This window comes from Acanthopagrus latus, chromosome 2, assembly GCF_904848185.1.
Source record: "Acanthopagrus latus isolate v.2019 chromosome 2, fAcaLat1.1, whole genome shotgun sequence".
In the NCBI taxonomy this organism is placed as follows: Eukaryota; Metazoa; Chordata; class Actinopteri; order Spariformes; family Sparidae; genus Acanthopagrus; species Acanthopagrus latus.
Genome location: NC_051040.1, coordinates 231,135 through 251,075, shown reverse-complemented (window position 1 = coordinate 251,075; position 19,941 = coordinate 231,135). Strand labels below are relative to the sequence as shown.

Genomic DNA, 19,941 nt, shown 5'->3' with positions numbered 1-19,941 from the left:
TCAGTCTGCCATCATCTGGATCGAATCCCGGCCTTTAATTGGTCGTCTATTGAACGAGACACCATCATTAAACACATGATGGAGAAAACACGACACCGCCCCCCTGCAGGACTGTCCAGGTCCTCTTCAGACTGGATTGTTTGATTCTTTGTTCTGTCAACACGTCCACGTCCAAATCTCCTGATGAGACGGACCGACAGTGTCGGTGTCACCGCAGGGGACGAGACGGAGAAAGACCTCCTCGACTTCCTGTCCGCCTCCTCCAGAGTCCACAAGACCAGAACACAAAGACTCAGACACACAGAGGACAGAGGTCTGTGATGTCAGAGCTGCACTGACTCAGAGTCCATCACAACCTTAACACAGCCTCACTGCCTTTAAAGGTGCAGTTCACCCAAATCTTTAACCTCAGTCATCACCTCTGCTGGATGATATAAAGTCAGGTGAAGTGTGGTAGTCCACAGAACAGTTCTGGAGCTTCACAGCAAAACAGAGTTACAGCATTCTGCCGAACAACTGAAGCAGCTGAAACTTGATTTAAAACAGAGAAACAACCAAAGAAACATCAAGCAGCAGACGAGTTATATGGAGCCCATACATCTGGAGTCTATACACCTGGAGTCTATACACATAGAGTCCATACACCTGGAGTCTACACATATATCACCAAATATTATATGTTAAATATTATTATGTAATAATTCGTGGATCATGTGTTTGGATGGCTGCTATCTATGAGAAAATATTAAAGGGGATTGATGGGCCTGGTGGAGGTATACGCTCTACTGAGTATCATTCTCTATTAGTATTTAGATTTCTGTCATCTTATTGATTCACAAACATGTTGGTGTTTACACACACACACACACACACACACACACACACACACACACACACACACACACAGTTCCACTGAAAGCAGTTGAAAACATGTTTATGTGACAGACAAGGACGTGCAGGTGACAAGAATCAAACAAGAGAATTTAAAACATTAATTATTTATATTCTCTTTATAATCTGCAAAATTTTTATCATCAAGGGAAAAATAAACCAATCTGTGTTGTGCTGAACATGTTTCACTCTAAACTGAACTTTAATACATGAATCTATAAAATGTTATATAATCAGAGTTAGCTGTAGTTGACACACTAACACATCCGGTCTCTCTCCGTCTCTCTGACAGGAAGTGATGGGTTTCTTAAAATGGCCGCCGTGCTGACCCATCAGACCAACATGTGTGTCAGTACATGAGGTCGGCAGCCCCCCCGCTCAGGTCCGTCTCTTTGCTGTCTTGAAAAGGAAACTGGACTCCAGCCAGTCTGATGAGCAGAAGGTTGAGTCCGTGGAGGAGAAAGATGAGGAAGAAGAGCCAGAAGCAGCGGTCGTAACGCTCGCTGTACGTCACAAACACAAAGTTCACCTCGTTGAAGTTGGCGATCCGATGGGACAAGTGATGAAGCTTCACCTCCGACGCAAACAGGATCATCACCAGACAGCTGCCCGCACCTGAGGACAGACCGGAAGTCACTGCAACACACTGTCAGTAAAGTTTTATATTTGTATATGTGAAACACTGTCAGTAAAGTTTTATATAATAAAGTCTCATCAGATGACTAATGGCCTAGTGATAGCAGAGTTGCCATGGTAACATTAATGCCATGTTTAAAGTGACGTCACTGTCCACAGACTTCATGTGTTCACGTCCTCCTGGAGTTCAACCAGCTCAACCAGTAGAGGGCGCTGCTCAGTCAAACCCGTCTCACCTCCATTGTCAGGGTGACCTGTGTGACAGGACTGACTCAGCTGATGAGCCCACCTGTGTCTTCATAAACACCTGTGTGTGTGTGTGTCTGTGTGTGTGTGTCTGTGTGTGTACTCTAAGAGGTATTTGTAGTATCCCACTGACAACAAACATCTCAACAGACGTCCAGTGAAGCCACAATCAAAACTTCAGACTCTGACATCTGAGGAACCTCTTGTAGTTCATGTTTAAAGTTTTTATGATGGTTAAATTTGACTTCATGCAGCAAATACTACAGACTGGACTTTAACCTCTGGTCTCAACCTCAGCAGCTGCAGAAGGCATGAGGACAGCCACTCATCAGCTCATTAAATATCATGTTAATCCTCCAACCTCTGAACATTAGTCTCGCTGATGAAGGTTGGCTGACCAACGTCTTTAATAAAGCTGACGAGTCGCTCTCCTGGTAGAGCACATGTCTCATAAAGTCCACTGAGGTTCTTAGTTTTTGGCTGAAAAACTTTCATTCTGGCTCCACTTTCTGAAATGTTTGCTCAGTGGGATTATCTGTGTGTGATGATGATGGTCATGATGATGATGATGATGACAGGTGTCTCACAGCTGATGAAGGTCCACAGGTAAAGTCCCAAAGGGCCCTGCAGCGTCTCATAGGGTCGGCCGAAGGCGTTGAAGAAGAAGAAGCCGGTGGCTACGGATGAGAAGAGGATGACAACACCACAGAAGAAGATGATGGTGACGTGGAGGCCTGCTGGGATGGTGCTCAGCAGGTCTGGGAAGACTGTGAGAGAAACCAGAGAGAGAGGAAGAGTGATGAAGAGGAGGACGGTCAGAGAGGAACCACAGGAGGAAACTGAAGAACCATCTTCTTCTTCTTCTTCTTTGTCTTCTTCTTCTTCTTCTGTTGCTGACTCATAACGAACGTTAACGAGCCCACAGTCCTGTCAGCGGACGAGCTTCAGCAGAGAACAGAGCCGCTCTGTGTCCTCACCTCGTTACAGATCTGATCAGTCAGGCAGAACAGAAGCTTGTTAGTGAAGGTCCACTGCTCTCTTTAACTGGGACCAGTCAGTGCTCTGTGCTGGTCCACAGTCAGTCCTGTCTGTAAACCACAGAACATGTGTCCTCGTGTTGAACTTTATGTCCGTGTCAGTCACAGCTCTGTTTGTACTCTGCTAGCTTCAGGACTTCTGACGCCACCATCACAGAAAATGTCTCCAGATGTCCTTGAAAACATGGTCATCGTATAATACTGATGTGACCTGACAGCTCTGTGGTCTGTTCGCCTCACAGAGAGACACTGACCCGGCTCCGTCACACATGAACCACAAAGAGATCCATTGGATCTCACCAGGAACAGAATCAGTTAACTAGAATCTCTCTGACTGTGGTTCAGCTGAAGGACCAGAAACATGTCCTGCTGATGGAGTGATCCTTCATCCTCTGGTCTCTGTAGGACTGGACTGGTCTCAGTCTCTGGTCTGGACAGAATCCAGCTCTCAGTTACAGTCAGAGACACAAACATCATCTCGTGTTCTTCAGTCAGATTCTGTCATGGCATCAGAACCAGACTGGTTTTAATCCAGTCTTTCTGTGACTCTGCCAGTGGTTATTATATTATATTATATTATATTACATTATATTATATGTTGACGTATCCTTGAGCAAGATACTGAACCTCAAAGTTGCTCCTGAGCAGATGGCTTGTCACACACACACACCTTGTGTGGCAGCCACTGCCATCAGTGAGGGTCCTGCGATGAGCTGGACCTTCACCCACTGTGTGAACTGGATTTGGTCCCAGTAAGGCCCGCAGGGGGAAACGGCAACATCCCGCGACGGATAAGCGGAAAGACAACGAAAGAAACGATATTATATTAATATTATATTATATTATGTCATATTATATTTATTATATTATCTGTTATTATATTATATCCATGCTAATGCATTAGTTACTTTAGTTGCTTTAGTAATAGTAATGCAGTACTTTAACCTGTTACAGAGAATTTGTACACTGTGGTTATATTGCGTCATCAGTGATATATATATATGATTATATTTTGTTTCATTTTCAAGTTTCACTGAAGCCGTTCCAGTATTAATTGTGTACAAGTAGAAATACTCGAGTTCCAGTACAAGTACCTCAGACCAGCTGTTTGCACGTTCTGATAGATAGATAGATAGATTGATAGATAGATAGATATACTTTATTAATCCCAAGCTGGGAAATTTTGGCGTAGCAGCAGCATTTACATACATAAAAGATATAAGCAACACACTGAAATAAAAAGATGAAATAACATATTAATTACAGTATAAAATGCAATGTACAAATATACACAGTATAGATAATGTATAAAAAGAGGTAGTTATTATAGTGCAAAAAATAAAATAAAATATAAGGTGCAGTGAAACAGGTGTGACGTCATACAGCACAGTATATGACGTGTGTTTGCAGCTGCTATGAATAATCAACAGGTGAGTGAGTACAGGTGTGAATAATGAATGGCAACCTGTAGGACTCACCTATACTGACGTCACTCTGTGTGTGTGTGTGTGTGTGTGTGTGTGTGTGTGTGTGTGTGTGTGTGTGTGTGTGTGTGTGAGAGAGAGAGAGAGAGAGACACACTCACAGGTGAAGCGGGACGCGCGTCCTCCCAGCCCACAGGTCTTCAATCTCTGGCCGGCCCACAGTCCGTAGCTCAGCTCTCCCAGGAACTTGTCCAGTTCTGGCCCGGTCGCGTTCACCAGCTCGGCCCCGGTCCGGCACAACACGGACCCGCGGAGCCACAAGGGTAGGCCCGCGGCCACCGCGGCCGTCAGGGCGCAGGAGAGGCCGAGGAGGCCGGAAAAAGAGAAGAGGAGCTGCTTCTGACGGTTCGGCATCATGGAGGAGGAGGAGGAGGAGGAGAGAGGCCGGGGATCAGGCTGCAGGGGCTGGAGGAGCAGCACCACACACCGGCATCACACACACAGACAGTCTCCTCCTCCCCCAGAGTGACTGACAGCCCGACATCACCATGACAACCAGGGCTCAGATTACACACACACACACACACACACACACACACAACTGAAATAAAAGTGAATTCATGTCAAATAAAATGAAATCTTTATCAACAGATTCACTTTAATAATAAAAACACTTTAAACAGCTGCTGTTTCTATTCGTGTGTGTGTGTGTGTGTGTGTGTCATATTGTCCGTTAACAAACTGGAATAAAACACACGTGTTACTGTAACTGTCCACATGATGGCGCTCTGTCACAACTTTACACTTCATTTCTATGAATCATCCAGTAACTTCATACTTCATATAAACTATGTATTCTCAAAGGAATTCAGTTCCGGATGAATATGTGAGCGAACCTGTCTGTCTGCCTTCAGTAACAGTACCAGACTGGACGTGATGACGTAGTTCTCTTTAGACACGTCACACGTCGGACTAAGGTCCTCGAGGCTGTGAGCGTCTGGACAGAAGCTCGAGGAGCGCTGAGGAGCCGCTGCAGGATGAGGTCAGTCTGATCGATCACATCAGCAACATATCAATACTCTTATTGATCCAGTGGTCACGTCACAGAGCTGCTGCGGTGTTCAACTCACTTCCGGTCTGAAGAGTTTCTGGAGTTAAAGTTTAAACGTTGATTGTTGTTCAGTCAGTCAGGAGCTTAATGGTCCTTCACTTATTGATCGTTTTATAGTCAATACATGTGCTGCACGTTGTTCTTATCAGCAGTTTATGCCTGAGGAGCAGTGAAACATAAAGACTTTATAAGCTTCAGCACCGACACAGTGTCCGAACAGAGGGTCGCGGGTTCGAGTCCTGCCTCCTCCTGACTCCTTACTCACATGACGTCACTGTGCCTGCACACTAAAGGACAATTCATTAACAGAAATTCAGACTCGATGTGATTGATCATCTGTTTGTTTTTAGTTAAGGTTATTTTGATCATATTGACTGTGGATATGCTATTGATCACACTATTGATCGAGTATTGATCCTTCTGAAAAATTTCAATGAACCTGAAACTGAAGAAAAGACAAAGAGCAGCATGTGAGATCAAGCAGCTGATTGGCCGATACTATTGGCAGCTGAATTCAGTTTTCAGCGACTGAACGATATATTTATCAGAATCATCAGAATCTGTCGTTATGATTATTATTAAATTAACAGAATCAGAACACATTGAGAGCTGACCGTCACATGTCGGGTCAGCAGCTGTTCAGGTCCGTCTGTGAGAAGCTCGACTGTGATGTGGTGCTTTGGGCCAACAGACTGTTCTAGTAACCCAGAGATGAGACGCTGAACTTTACAAAAACACCTTAAAATGTTTTTCGGATGGATGGAAAAGGGATTTTATGTTTTTACCAACGTGTGCTGCTTGTTTCCACATGACACTGTGACACATGAGGAGTGTTGGTTCTGTATGTAAAGCAGAGGTCCATTCAGTCCATGTAGAGACAGGACAGAATGAAACCTGGTGTGTTTGCTGACAGAGTTGCTAAACTATCCAGACCAGCACGTCTTGCTTCAGAATCACAAGTTTGTGGAACAGAAAGATTCCTGGTGTTGTTCCGTCCGAGTCGTGTATCATCACACTTCTTTTTCTTCTGTCTCAGCTGTAAAATGTTAAGATAAACGCTGTGTAGCAGCCATTCGACAAAAATCTATATCAAGCTTCAGAACGTAAATCAGAGTCACAGCTGCACCGTGCAGGCAGAACCAGTTCAGGGTCCAGGTGCTGTATTGAAGTCAACTGAAGACGTGTCTCATCCAAGAGGCCTCTTCACTTCTAACTAACTGGAGGAGCTGCAGTCGTTAAACTCCGTGTGGGAGTGTCCTAACACAGTGTGGGAGTTTCCTACCACACTCAGTAAGGACACTTCCAGACAGAGTTTAAAAGCCTGCAGCTCCTCCAGTTAGTTAGAAACACCTTCAGCAAACAAGTCCAGTTGACTATGGTACAGCACTTAGAGGTAGCAGGACCTGGATGACTGAGGACCCTCATCAACAACAAAGAACAAAGGAAACCAGAGGCTCACCCAGCTGCATCATGGTCCTGCACCTGTACTTATAGAAAGTTACACCTCTAAAACATTTTTAAGGCCAATACTGATACAAATATTTGGTGATTTAAAAATCCAATATTCCGATATATCAATCCATACATATGAAAAAAATTAATCCAGAAACACGTAACAAAACATAAACAGATTTCCGTAACATTAATTATTTGTAGTTATTGTTTAATTGTTACAACTGAACAGAGGAACATCAAAATATATTATAGGGTTTGTGGCACTCTAAACACGAGTGTTGCCAACAGGGACGTTGTAGACAAACTATGCACCGCCAACACTCATAACAAGGTTGAAGGGTGTTTCGTCCATTTTTATTTAATTTTTTAATAATTAATTTATCGGCCAGTATAAATGCCAAAACTGATAGTTTGGAACATGCCTAATATCGGCCCGCCGATAAATTGGTCAGGCTCTTAACCCGGGTTATATACCAACAAATACAAAAACAACACCAACACTAGACGAGACAGAAGAAAACATGGTGAACATCCAGAGTAATCAAACTAAATATGATCTGACAACAACAAACAGCTCCAACACTAAATGACCTGAGTCTTCTGTTTTCTCCTCCAGTCTGTCCGTCATCCCATTCTTCTTCTCCTCCTTCTCCTTCTCCTTCTTCTTCTTCTCCTCTGTGGCCGACGCTCAGCTGCTCTCCCTGTCAGAGATGTACAGCAGCCTGCAGTCTCCAAACTTCCCTGAGCCGTACCCTCGAGAGACGGCGCTGCGCTGGAACATCAGTGTCCCCGACGGTTTCCAGATCAAACTCTACTTCAGCCACTTCGACCTGGAGCCGTCCTACCTGTGTGAGTACGACTACGTCAAGGTGAGACCGCACTGCATCATGGGAAATCTGTCCCTCACATCTCAAACAACACTTTCATAGAAGTCTGATGATTGAAAGATCCATAAATAAACCAAACTCTGATTTACTTCATCACCTCCATCACATCCACCTTCTGATGCGACAGTCAGTTAATAATCATATCATGTCAACTTTGGACGAATCTGTGGTTTGTAGAAACGTAACGTGCCGACATCACAGCATGCAGACTGATCTGTCTGGAGAAACATCTGACTGCATCTTCTCTAAACCAATCACAGTCTTCTTGGGCGGAGCTTATCCGATGATGTAGCCACGGTGACCCTGCCTGTGTAATAACAGCCGGAGAAGCTGTTTCACATGTGAAGACAAGTCCTGATTGTAAAAAGACGAAATACTCAGGCAGCAAGCTAACAGCTGCTAGCTTGTTGATGTTGGTACACTTAGCATCCGGGTCAGAGTCAGATCGCTGTTTCCTGAAGATTCGAGGTCCAAACATCAGCAGGAGGAGAGATGAACATGTCGTCCACTGACAGGTTGAGGCTCGATCACACTGCAGCTTGTTGCTACAGGTGAGGGCTGAGAGGTGTGTTCAGGACTAACATGTTGGTGGAACCCAGCTCTAGTTTCAGTCAGCTGATGTTTTCTGTTAGTATTGTTGCGTGTAATGCCCTTTAAGTTTACAATGGTGTTATACTACGGCCGTGTTACGACAGCCAATAGGATGATGCTTCTGGCAGGGCTCGCAGGCTCATTGGATCGTGACAGTGGTGTCGTTCACAGGTGTGTCCTGCTCGTCAGGGCTCTGCGTTAGCCCTTCATTTATAAACACCACGTTTGCTTGCTAGCTGGAGGTCACTGGAGCAGAGACCAGGCTTTCCTGTGGCCACTGGGAGGACGGCCGCCGCCCACCTTCTCTTGGACCTCGTCCCATCTTTTATTTTTGCTGGCCTGCACTAAACATAGTTTTCTTGCTAAAGACAGTTAAAGGAGGAACAAAGACTTCCTTTTATTTTGTGCTGAAGACCGTTCGTTGTTGAATCGTTTTCATTGGATGAGACTCAAACAGACGAGCAGCATCGTGTCCGCTGCCTTTGTAAAGAGTAATAAATGTTGTGTTTTATTTTATTTTACTCTATTGATAAAGAGTTACGGTCATACAATTGTGGTTGTATGTTGATGGTTTGCACTTTCAGCATTTGTATCAGATGTGAAGATGACGTTGATGAATTTCAGTCCAGACATTGTTAATTGTTAATAAAATTATACATTCTGCTCATTGGTGACATAAAAACAAACTTTTCTGTTTGTGGAACAACTGAATGTGTGCTGCCACACACACACACACACACACACATTCATATTCAAATGATGTCAGCGGGCGTCGCGGCAACCTGCTGTCGACACAAAGAGACCAGCTGATGTTCTCAGACTGAGAAGTTACTCTCACTCTCTCTAACTGTGTGTCTGTGTGTGTGTGTGTGTGTCTGTGTGTGTGTGTGTGTGTGTGTGTGTGTGTGACACTGATGAAATAACTTTACCAGATTACAGTTAACTTTTCATTTTGTGTCTTGGCTGTTTAATCCTGTTAGATGTATTCTGTTACTACCCAGTAATCTGATTACTTTCAGGAGGAAGTTAAAAATGAAACATCTGAACTGAAATGTTTCCATGAAGAAGCTGCTGATGTCTAATGAGGTGATGCACACGCACACAGTTTTTGTTTAGCTGTGTGTGTCTGTGTGTGAGATAAGCTTCGGTTTATCTGCTGCAGCCCGTCTGGTTCTGATCACTGTCCACATGTTTGGGTCTTGGTGTGTGGTGTTCAGATAACAGGAGCTTCTTTATAACGTGTCTGCTGCTGAGAAGCTCTTCTGCTTGTTTGCGACTGTATTATGGATTTATTTTGTGTTTGCGTTGCACATCACGATGTTGAGGTTCAGAGTGAATCTGATGCTTTAATTGAAGCTGCAGTCTGACCATAAACCGAAGCTTCAGTGCAGAGAAGAGACACTGGTGAAACATCTGGACCTGTCCTCAGCTGCTTTAGATAAGATGGACAGATGTGTTCAGAGGGAAGAGAAACAGAATTAGTGGAGGAGGAGAGATGATCAGTCATGTCAGTAAGAGCAGCAGCTTGTACCTTTCCTCATGTTGAACTTATTGTCAGTTGGTTGGTTGTGTTGTCAGGTGGAGGCGGAGGGGGAGGTGCTGGCCTTGTTCTGCGGTCGGGAGGAGACGGACACGGAGGCGGTACCAGCTCAGCAGCTCGTCACGTCCCCCAGAAACTCACTGAGCGTCTCCTTCACCTCCGACTTCTCCAACGAGGAGAGGTACTCAGGATTCAAGGCTCACTACAGTGCCGTGGGTGAGGACGCACTGACATTAGCATGCTAACAGCTAGCATGCTAACAGCTAGCATGCTAACAGCCCTCCGTCTCTCAGAGGTGACACTCTGACAGTCTGTAGCTTCACTTCACTACTGAGTCTAATAATCAACAACATAAACTCATAAATGTAAAGAAAGGAAATATTTTGACTCCTTTTTTCATCATGAACATAAAAATCCAACCGTCCACCGTCTGAACTCAAGTTTGTGTCTCTGACTGAACTCAGACCAGTTTAATCTGCTCGTTAACTCGTTGTCAGACTCGCTTCATTCAGACTGGACTCAAACTGAGTCACCGTCACCAGAACAGTTCTGGTTTGTCTCCACAGTCTCCTCTGGTTCGGTCCAAATCAATCCTCAGTTCACAGTAACATGTGAGGATGTTCACATGTCATCAGACTCTCTCTGTCCTCTGCTGAGTCACAGTCCTGGTCTGTAAATCACCTCTGTAGTGTAAATCACCTCTGTAGTGTAAATCCCCTCTGTAGTGTGTCCGCTGTCTTCACACTGACCTCCGTCTCTCTCAGAGGTTTCTGTCCTGGTCTGTCCACACATCCAGACAGACCCTGCTACTGAGCTAACTAGCTAACAATTGCTATCTACAGCTGAAGTTACTCTTAGCTTCACATTGTGTCCATGTTTTACAGACTAAACCTTTAAAGAGATTCTGTGGAGTTAATTCCTTCTGTCTGTGTCCGTCCTCGTTCTCCGTCCATCCCTGCAGACGTGGACGAGTGCAGCGATCGCAGTGATGAAGACCTCCTCTGTGATCACTTGTGTCACAACTTCATCGGAGGATTCTACTGCTCCTGTCGCTATGGTTACCTGCTGCACTCTGACAACCGCACCTGCAGAGGTAAGGCTGGACTTCCTGTTTGTCTGTGACGGAGATGAAGGTGGTGTTTCAGAGGAGGCTGCAGGTGAACAACAGCAGATATGAGACGACTGACATGAAGATGATCATTTCTTGTGTTGCAAGTTTTCTGATATTTTGTGTCTAAATATACAAATCAGATGTTATTTAATTAAAAATGTCTTAGTTTTCCCAAATCTTCATAACATAAATATTCAGGTTCAAATCTCCAAGGTTTTTATATCTCTTTATCAAAACTCCATAAATCAGGAAATGAAGTCAAATCCCTCACTTGTTGTTGTGAACAAACATTTAAATTCAGATGACACAAGATGATTTAAACTCTCAGAAATTAAAATCACATCCTGTCTTTGTTACCCACACTAAAGCTGCAGTATGTAAGAATTGGCCACAGGAGGCAGCATTTTACCTGAGTGACTGCAAACTCTGTCTATACATCCATAACTGTAGCTGCCGTTAGCTTGTTAGCTCCTTTAGCCTTGCAGCTAGCTGTAGTAATGGGGTAGACTTGTTTAGCTGCAGCTGGTTATCATGCTAACATCACCAGATATCTCTGCAACACAGACCAGAGGTGTCTTTAACTCCTGAACAGTTTTGGAACAGACTGGAAAACACCTGACACACCTCAGGACTGAGAGTCGACCATGTGAGACTCCTGACTTCTCTGCATCATTGACCTGCTGCGTGTGTGTGTGTAGCTGTATTAATCACACTATGTGTTGCAGCTTTAAATACAACAAGCTTGTTTGAGAACAGATTTAAATTCCAACAGTTGATCAGATTAAACTGCTGCCAACAGTAAGTATACGGTGTGTGTGTGTGTGTGTGTGTGTGTGTGTGTGTGTGTGTGTGTGGACTCTAACCTCACTGTGACTGATAGGAGCTGCTGACTGCTGGTAAATATTTACATGTTTCTGTATGGAGGAGGTTCACACACACACACACACACACACACTCAGATGTGAGTGTGCTGCTGTTCTTCATCAGACTGAGAAGCTGCTCTGATGTTTTACTAAACAAACGTGTTCCTGGTTATTTCAAACATCTTGTAAATCTGTGTGTGTGTGTGTGTGTGTGTGTCAGTGGAGTGCAGTGACGGTGTGTTCAGGGAACGCTCTGGTGTTCTGAGTAGTGTCGATTTTCCATCTCCGTACCCAAAGAGTTCAGAGTGTTTGTATCGTATCGAGGTGGAGGTGGGCTTCAGGCTCCGTCTCCAGTTCGATGCCCGCTTTGACGTGGAGGATCACCCCGACGTCAGCTGCCCCTATGACCACGTCAAGGTGACGCCCACACACACACACACACGCACACACACGCACACACACACACACGCTCCCGTGTTTCTGTGTGTCACACTCTGACTGATGGTGGAGCAGTTTTTAATTGTCTACTTTTAACCAGAAAACACTCACATGAAATAAAGATCACACACAGCTGACAGCCTTTAATGAAGTGTGTGTGTGTGTGTGTGTGTGTGTGTGTGTGTGTCTGTGTGTGTGTGTGTCAGATCAGAGCAGGCAGCAGGGAGTTTGGTCCTTTCTGTGGAGATCAGTCTCCAGGAGAGATTCAGACCGACAGCAACGTCGTCTCCGTCTTCTTCCACAGCGACAATTCAGGAGAGAACCGGGGCTGGAGGATCACATACACATCCACAGGTCACACTCACACTCACACGCACACACACACACACGCACACACACACACACACACACACACACACACACACACACACACACACTGAGTCAGAACCCTTTCTATTAATGCTTTAATTTTGTTGTGACAGGAAGTCCATGTCCTGTCCCTGAGACTCCATCCCACACCATGCTGAGCCCTGTCCAATCAGAGTACTCCTTCAAAGACCAGTTGTTGCTCACCTGTGAGCCTGGATACACCCTGCTGCAGGTGAGCTCACTTCCTGATTCCTGCTCAGTGATGTCACTCTCTGTTAAACTGTAGGAAAGTCTTTAAAAAAATCTGTTTGTGCTCACACTGTCTGCACTGATGCAGCTGACAGTACTTGTAATGTGTGTAATGGAGTATTTTTGCTTGATTGTATTGGTACGTCCTCAAGTCCTGCTGCTGGGTCCAGTCCAGTCCTGTCTGTCCACAGCAAGTGAAATGAGCAGATGTGTAGATGTACAGATGTTGGAGTGTCAGACTGACCCTCTTGTTCTGTGTGTTGGCAGGATGGACGGTCGGTGGATCACTATCAGGTGGAGTGTCGGGCTGACGGCTCGTGGAGCAGCAGTCTTCCTCTCTGTCACAGTGAGAACACTGCAGCTCTCACTCTTCATACTGATGTTAAACATGTTGTCAGTTTCATGATGAAGTCAGTGAAGCAGCTTGTTCACTTGACTGAAGGCTGGCATCTGTAAAGATTAAGACAACATTTCTTTATTTTTTCTTTTTGTTTTATTTCCACTTTTTTCTTTTCTTTTCTTTTGACCAAACCAAAATCTTGCACTCTCACTGAGCTGCAGGAGTGGACGCACACAGGTGGAGGTGAAGAGTCGCTGAACATCTTCTGTTTACATCAGTTTCCCTGTGATGCTGTCAAATGCTCTTTAAAAGTGACCACTGACCTCAGATCAGACCAACACTGAGCTCAGATCAGACAACACTGACCTCAGATCAGACAACAATGAACTCAGATCAGACAACACTGACCTCAGATCAGACAACAATGAACTCAGATCAGACAACACTGAGCTCAGATCAGACAACAATGAACTCAGATCAGACAACAATGAACTCAGATCAGACAACAATGAACTCAGATCAGACAACAATGAACTCAGATCAGACAACACTGAGCTCAGATCAGACAACAATGAACTCAGATCAGACAACAATGAACTCAGATCAGACAACACTGAGCTCAGATCAGAGTCAGGTGTGTTTGTCTGTCTCTGTTTACTGTGAAGTGTGGGCAAAACACTGATCAGTGTTAAATGTCTTTCTTTCTTTCTTTCTTTCTTTCTTTCTCTCTCTTCTCTGTAGAAACAGACTCTGCAAGGAGGAAGAGGCGGTCTCTGTCCAGCATCTTTTCCAATCACAGTCTAGTTTAGTCACAGAGTGATTTCTATTGGCTAATAGACAAACTGTAGGAACAGCTCAGAAGTGTCGCTAGTTTAATTATTTTCTAATAAAACAAATGAAAAACAGAATCTGCAGTCATGTGTTTCTGTCAAACTAATTATGATTAGTGATTATGATATTAATGATAATGTGAAGATTAGCAGCTGTGTGATCACAGCAACAATCACACTTCTGATTTCACAAATAAAATGTAATCCAACTCATTGACATGTGATGAACTGTGACAGGAAGTGAACATGTCTTCCGTATGCTGAGTATTAGTGATCCATTCAGGTAAACATGTGACAGGTGAGACTGTTTTCATGAAACATCTGGTGAACACACTGATTACACATCATCATCAAATGTCATCTTAATGAGCCATCATTCATAACATTCATTCATAAAGTAATTAGTATGAGAATAGTTTAGAATAAACCTGTTGAAAACAACATTAAATGAAATGATCCAAATATTGATCCACTGAATCTGCTCATGTATTATGTGTTCTGTGAGCAGGAGGAGTGTGTGTTAGATTTATGTATTTCAAAAAGAATAAATTAATTAACACCCAAAATGTAATATTTAATATTTAAATGAGCTTTGGTTATTGGATTAGTTCATCATGTGACCTCTCTTTAATCTTCATCCTTAACTCTGTCATTCATCTGTCTCTCCTCCTCCTCCTCCTCTTGATTCACACTGACAGCTGATTGGTCTGCTCTCTGTCACAGTGGTGGATTGTGGGAATCCGAAGGCAGTCGCCATGGCTGATGTGGTGTTTGGTAGTCACGACAACAGCACACTGTTTGGATCAACGGTTCAGTACGTCTGCAGGGAGGATGGCAGCAACAGTAAGAGTACCAGTACTGTCTGAAACGTGTACTTATACACCTGTATAGTATAAACGTGTACTCATACACCTGTATGGTATAAATGTGTACTTATACACCTGTATGTTATAAATGTGTACTTATACATCTGTATAGTATAAACGTGTACTTATACACCTGTATACTATAAACATGTACTTATACACCTGTATAGTATAAACATGTACTTATACACCTGTATAGTATAAACATGTACTTATACACCTGTATAGTATAAACATGTACTTATACACCTGTATAGTATAAACATGTACTTATACATCTGTATAATATAAACATGTACTTATACACCTGTATAGTATAAACATGTACTTATACACCTGTATAGTATAAACGTGTACTTATACACCTGTATAGTATAAACATGTACTTATACACCTGTATAGTATAAACGTGTACTTATACACCTGTATAGTATAAACATGTACTTATACACCTGTATAGTACGAACATGTACTTATACACCTGTATAGTATAAACGTGTACTCATACACCTGTATGGTATAAATGTGTACTTATACACCTGTATAGTACGAACATGTACTTATACATCTGTATAGTATAAACGTGTACTTATACACCTGTATAGTACGAACATGTACTTATACACCTGTATAGTACGAACATGTACTTATACACCTGTATAGTACGAACATGTACTTATACACCTGTATAGTATACACATCTGCTTATACACCTGTATAGTACGAACATGTACTTATACACCTGTATAGTACGAACATGTACTTATACACCTGTATAGTACGAACATGTACTTATACACCTGTATAGTACGAACATGTACTTATACACCTGTATAGTATACACATCTGCTTATACACCTTTATGGTATAAAGTTGGTGTGTGCGTGTGTGTACGTGTGTGCGTGTATGTGTTGTAGGTTCCTACAGCTGTGGACCGAGCGGAGACTGGATCAGCTCTGAGTCAGGACCCAGACTGCCCACCTGTCTGCCAGGTAACATCTAGTGAGAGTAGTTGTGAGTTCTGACCCTGAAAGTAAAACGTACACTATATTACCAAAAGTATTCGCTCACCTGCCTTTACTCATTCTATGAACTGAAGTGCCATCCCATTCCTAACTCATAGAATTCAATATGATGTCGGTCCACCTTTTGCAGCTATTACAGCTTCAACTCTTCTGGGAAGACTGTCCACAAGGTTGAGGAGAGTGTTTATAGGAATTTTTGACCATTCTTCCAAAAGCGCATTGGTGAGGTCACACACTGATGTTGGTCGAGAAGGCCTGGCTCTCAGTCTCCGCTCTAATTCATCCCAAAGGTGTTCTATCGGGTTCAGGTCAGGACTCTGTGCAGGCCAGTCAAGTTCATCCACACCAGACTCTGTCATCCACGTCTTTATGGACCTTGCTTTGTGCACTGGTGCACAGTCATGTTGGAAGAGGAAGGGGCCCGCTCCAAACTGTTCCCACAAGGTTGGGAGCATGGAATTGTCCAAAATGTTTTGGTATCCTGAAGCATTCAATGTTCCTTTCACTGGAACTAAGGGGCCAAGCCCAGCTCCTGAAAAACAACCCCATACCATAATTCCTCCTCCACCAAATTTCACAGTTGGCACAATGCAATCTGAAATGTACCGTTCTCCTGGCAACCTCCAAACCCAGACTCGTCCATCAGATTGCCAGATGGAAAAGCGTGATTCATCACTCCAGAGAACGCGTCTCCACTGCTCTAGAGGCCAGTGACGGCGTGCTTTACACCATTGCATCCGACGCCTTGCATTGCACTTGGTGATGTGTGGCTTGGCTGCAGCTGCTCGGCCATGGAAACCCATTCCATGAAGCTCTCTGCGTACTGTACTTGGGCTAATCTGAAGGTCACATGAAGTTTGTAGCTCTCTAGCAATTGACTGTGCAGAAAGTCGGCGACCTCTTTGCACTATGCGCTTCAGCATCCGCTGACCCCTCTCCGTCACTTTACGTGGCCTACCACTTCGTGGCTGAGTTGCTGTTGTTCCCAAACGCTTCCATTTTGTTATAATAGAGCTGACAGTTGACTGTGGAATATTTAGGAGCGAGGAAATTTCACGACTGGATTTGTTGCACAAGTGGCATCCTATGACAGTTCCACGCTGGAATTCACTGAGCTCCTGAGAGCGGCCCATTCTTTCACAAATGTCTTGTTTCACAGTCTGCATGCCTGAGTGCTTGAATTTATACACCTGGGGCCAGGCCAAGTGATTAGAACACCTGATTCTGATCATTTGAATGGGTGAGCGAATACTTTTGGTAATATAGTGTATGTCAGTGTCAGTCGTGGATTCAGTGTCATGTCCGTCTCCAGCCTGCGGCCGTCCGTCCCGCCCTCTCCCCCCTCAGGTGAAGAGGATTGTGGGTGGTCGCAGTGCAGAGCCAGGCCTGTTCCCATGGCAGGTCCTGCTCAGTGTGGAGGATCTGTCCCGGGTACCAGAGGACCGCTGGTTCGGTTCCGGGGCACTGCTGTCCGAGTCCTGGGTCCTCACGGCTGCCCACGTCCTGAGGTCCCAGAGGAGGGACACCAGCGTGGTACCAGTGGCCCCCGAACACGTCAAGGTCTGAGCCGGAACCAGTATGACCAGTCTATCAAGTATGATGGGTTTCACCAGTGTAATCAGTGGTTGTTCTGCAGGTGTTCCTGGGCCTCCATGATGCTGGAGATAAGCGTGTTGCCACCAACCGTTCAGTGGAGCAGATCTTCCTCCATCCAGACTTTCAACCTGACAACTACAACAACGATATTGCCCTGCTGAGGCTGACGGAGCGGGTGGAGTTCACTCAGCTCATCCAGCCTGTCTGTCTGCCTCCACCTCACAGCAAGGTACCACAAACACTTCTACCATCTACTACTACTGATACTGTGGATTACAACAGATACCAGAACCACAGCTACTGGACTGCTGTGTTCTCAGGTGCAGCACATGTTGACTGTTCCTACAAAGTGAAGACAGAGTTTTTTCAACTGGATCGACAGTAATCATCCAGAATCTTTACATTTCTGGAAGGGAGGACACTCTGAACAGAATGAGGATGTTAGACTCAACAATGTTGGCTGTCAGTGAGCAGCTGTGGTTCTGGTTCTGGGGGTGTGTCCTGCGCTGTCGTCACTAGTTTTTGAAGAGATGGAACAGGACAGCTGACCTTCATCCCTGCTGGTTCTCTGATGTCGTGTCAGTGCGCCTGGACTCTCGACAGTAACAACGACCTCTTGTGTTTCATGTAAATATGTTTCTGACCTTTGGCCTCTCTGTCTCGCTCTAGGATGACCCCCCCTCTCCTCCCCCTAACTCACTGGGTGTAGTTGCTGGTTGGGGAATCTCCAACCTGAACACCTCTTCCTCTTCCACTTCCTCTTCCACTTCCTCTTCCTCGCCCTCCTCATCGTCAGGTGCCCCTCCTTCTCTGATTTCTGACCTTGGGCTGACCTCTGACCTCCTGCAGTTTGTAAAGCTGCCCGTGGTGTCTCAGGACGAGTGTGAGGCGAGCTACGCCTCACGCTCTGTCACCTACAACATCACAGACAAAATGTTCTGCGCCGGCTTCTTCGAGGGGGGGCAGGACACCTGCCTGGGGGACAGTGGAGGAGCATTTGTCATGGAGGACGGGGTCAGCCAGAGGTGGGCGGTGTTCGGGTTGGTGTCGTGGGGCGGGCCAGAAGACTGTGGCAGCCAGAGAGTGTACGGCGTCTACACCCGTGTGTCAAAGTATGTGCAGTGGATCCAGATGCAGCTGCACGCTGCCCCCTGGTGGAGAGGCTGAGGCAAGAAGTAGACCAGGTCACATGACCAAGAGAAACTGAGTCAAACAAGTACATTTACTGAAGTGCTTGTACTTTACTTGTACTATAACTCTGTCATGGTACTCCACTACATCTCAGAGGGACTTTTTACTCAATTACATTTGTCTGACAGCTTTAGTTACAAGTTACAAGTTACTGTTCAGTGTCCAGTGAAAACCTTCTTACTCCAGACGTAGTGACGGTAAGACTCACATACTTTGACTTCACTAGAGTAATGCAGTACTTGTACTGTAGTGGAGTAACTTCCCAGTTCAGCTTTTTGAAGAAAAACATCTGCAGCTCATATTTGTAATAAAGACAGAAAAACCCGTGTTTTAAGGAATGTTATATCAGAATATTTGTTATTGTGTTAAAATATGACACAGACCAGCAATTAAAATAAAACAAATTTAACAAATTAAAATGACAAAATATTTTAAGTAACAAACTAAATGACTGCTTTTGTTGTGTTTCACAACTGCAATATGTTTGTTAAAGTAACTCATCACACTAACAATAATAATAATGATAAAAATACTAGAAATTATAATAATGATTTTATTTTAATGATTGGAGCCTTTGAAGTCAAAATGTTAGCAGAACGTTAGATCATTTTTCCTCATCTGTTGTTAGTTTTTGTGTTCATCAGATTTTAATTTTATCAAAAGAATTTAACCAAAGATGTGAATTGTGACTCACTCCATTTATATCCCAGAATGCTTTGCTGCACTCCCCTGTGCTGAATTCCTGCGTCCTTGAAGGCAACGCACAGACTGATGAAGCAACATCATATCTTTATTTTATCAAATTCTAAATGTTACTTTATTATCTCCACTGATGGTTTACAGTCACATTCTGTTTTAATATTTTACACTTATGTATGATTTATATGAAGAATAAAAAACGTGCTTTGTCACATTTGATGAAAACCTTTCATCATTTATGTCATCAAGTACTTTTCAAGTACTGTTATTTTCCACTTCATCATATAGAAGGTTGATCAATTCTGATGTTTTGTTTTGAATTAAACAAAGAACAGTTCATACAAGTCCGGCTGAAACATCAGTTCATTAATCAGTTAGTTGATTGACAGTAAATGTATCACTACCATCACCTTTTTGCAGCTCTGCAGATGTTTTTGAAATCATTGAGTGTATTTGTTCTTATGTTCAGGTTTGGACCGGATACCTCCAGACACTCCATGACTCCATGACTAACACCTTTGTGGCTGTCACCCGCATTTCCTCCTC

The 19,941-nt window shown here is 44.1% G+C and overlaps 2 protein-coding genes across 4 annotated transcripts; one reads left to right on the top strand and one right to left on the bottom strand.

Annotated features, from left to right (window-relative positions):
* Positions 1 to 857: 857 nt before the first annotated feature.
* Positions 858 to 4,810, bottom strand: clrn1 (clarin 1). Its single transcript, XM_037081325.1, has 3 exons — positions 4,396 to 4,810; positions 2,361 to 2,540; positions 858 to 1,506 (listed from the first exon to the last, which is right to left on the bottom strand). Exons 1-3 carry the CDS (start codon positions 4,649 to 4,651, stop codon positions 1,241 to 1,243), a joined length of 702 nt encoding a protein of 233 aa, XP_036937220.1. The 5' UTR covers positions 4,652 to 4,810; the 3' UTR covers positions 858 to 1,240.
* Positions 4,811 to 5,105: 295 nt separating this feature from the next.
* masp1 (mannan-binding lectin serine peptidase 1) lies at positions 5,106 to 19,679 on the top strand. Of its 3 annotated transcripts, XM_037086225.1 has the most exons (13): positions 5,106 to 5,276; positions 7,417 to 7,669; positions 9,857 to 10,034; positions 10,780 to 10,911; positions 12,013 to 12,209; positions 12,437 to 12,584; positions 12,713 to 12,831; positions 13,116 to 13,194; positions 14,742 to 14,861; positions 15,802 to 15,876; positions 17,222 to 17,469; positions 17,546 to 17,734; positions 18,175 to 19,676. In XM_037086225.1, exons 1-13 carry the CDS (start codon positions 5,272 to 5,274, stop codon positions 18,670 to 18,672), a joined length of 2,241 nt encoding a protein of 746 aa, XP_036942120.1. In that variant the 5' UTR covers positions 5,106 to 5,271; the 3' UTR covers positions 18,673 to 19,676. The 3 variants fall into 3 exon arrangements, with proteins under 3 accessions (XP_036942120.1, XP_036942138.1, XP_036942130.1); XM_037086235.1 differs by lacking the exons at positions 5,106 to 5,276; positions 7,417 to 7,669 and adding an exon at positions 8,958 to 9,364 and having other exon boundaries at positions 18,175 to 19,679; XM_037086243.1 differs by lacking the exons at positions 14,742 to 14,861; positions 15,802 to 15,876; positions 17,222 to 17,469; positions 17,546 to 17,734; positions 18,175 to 19,676 and adding an exon at positions 13,930 to 14,735 and having other exon boundaries at positions 5,117 to 5,276.
* The last annotated feature ends 262 nt before the right edge of the window (positions 19,680 to 19,941 follow it).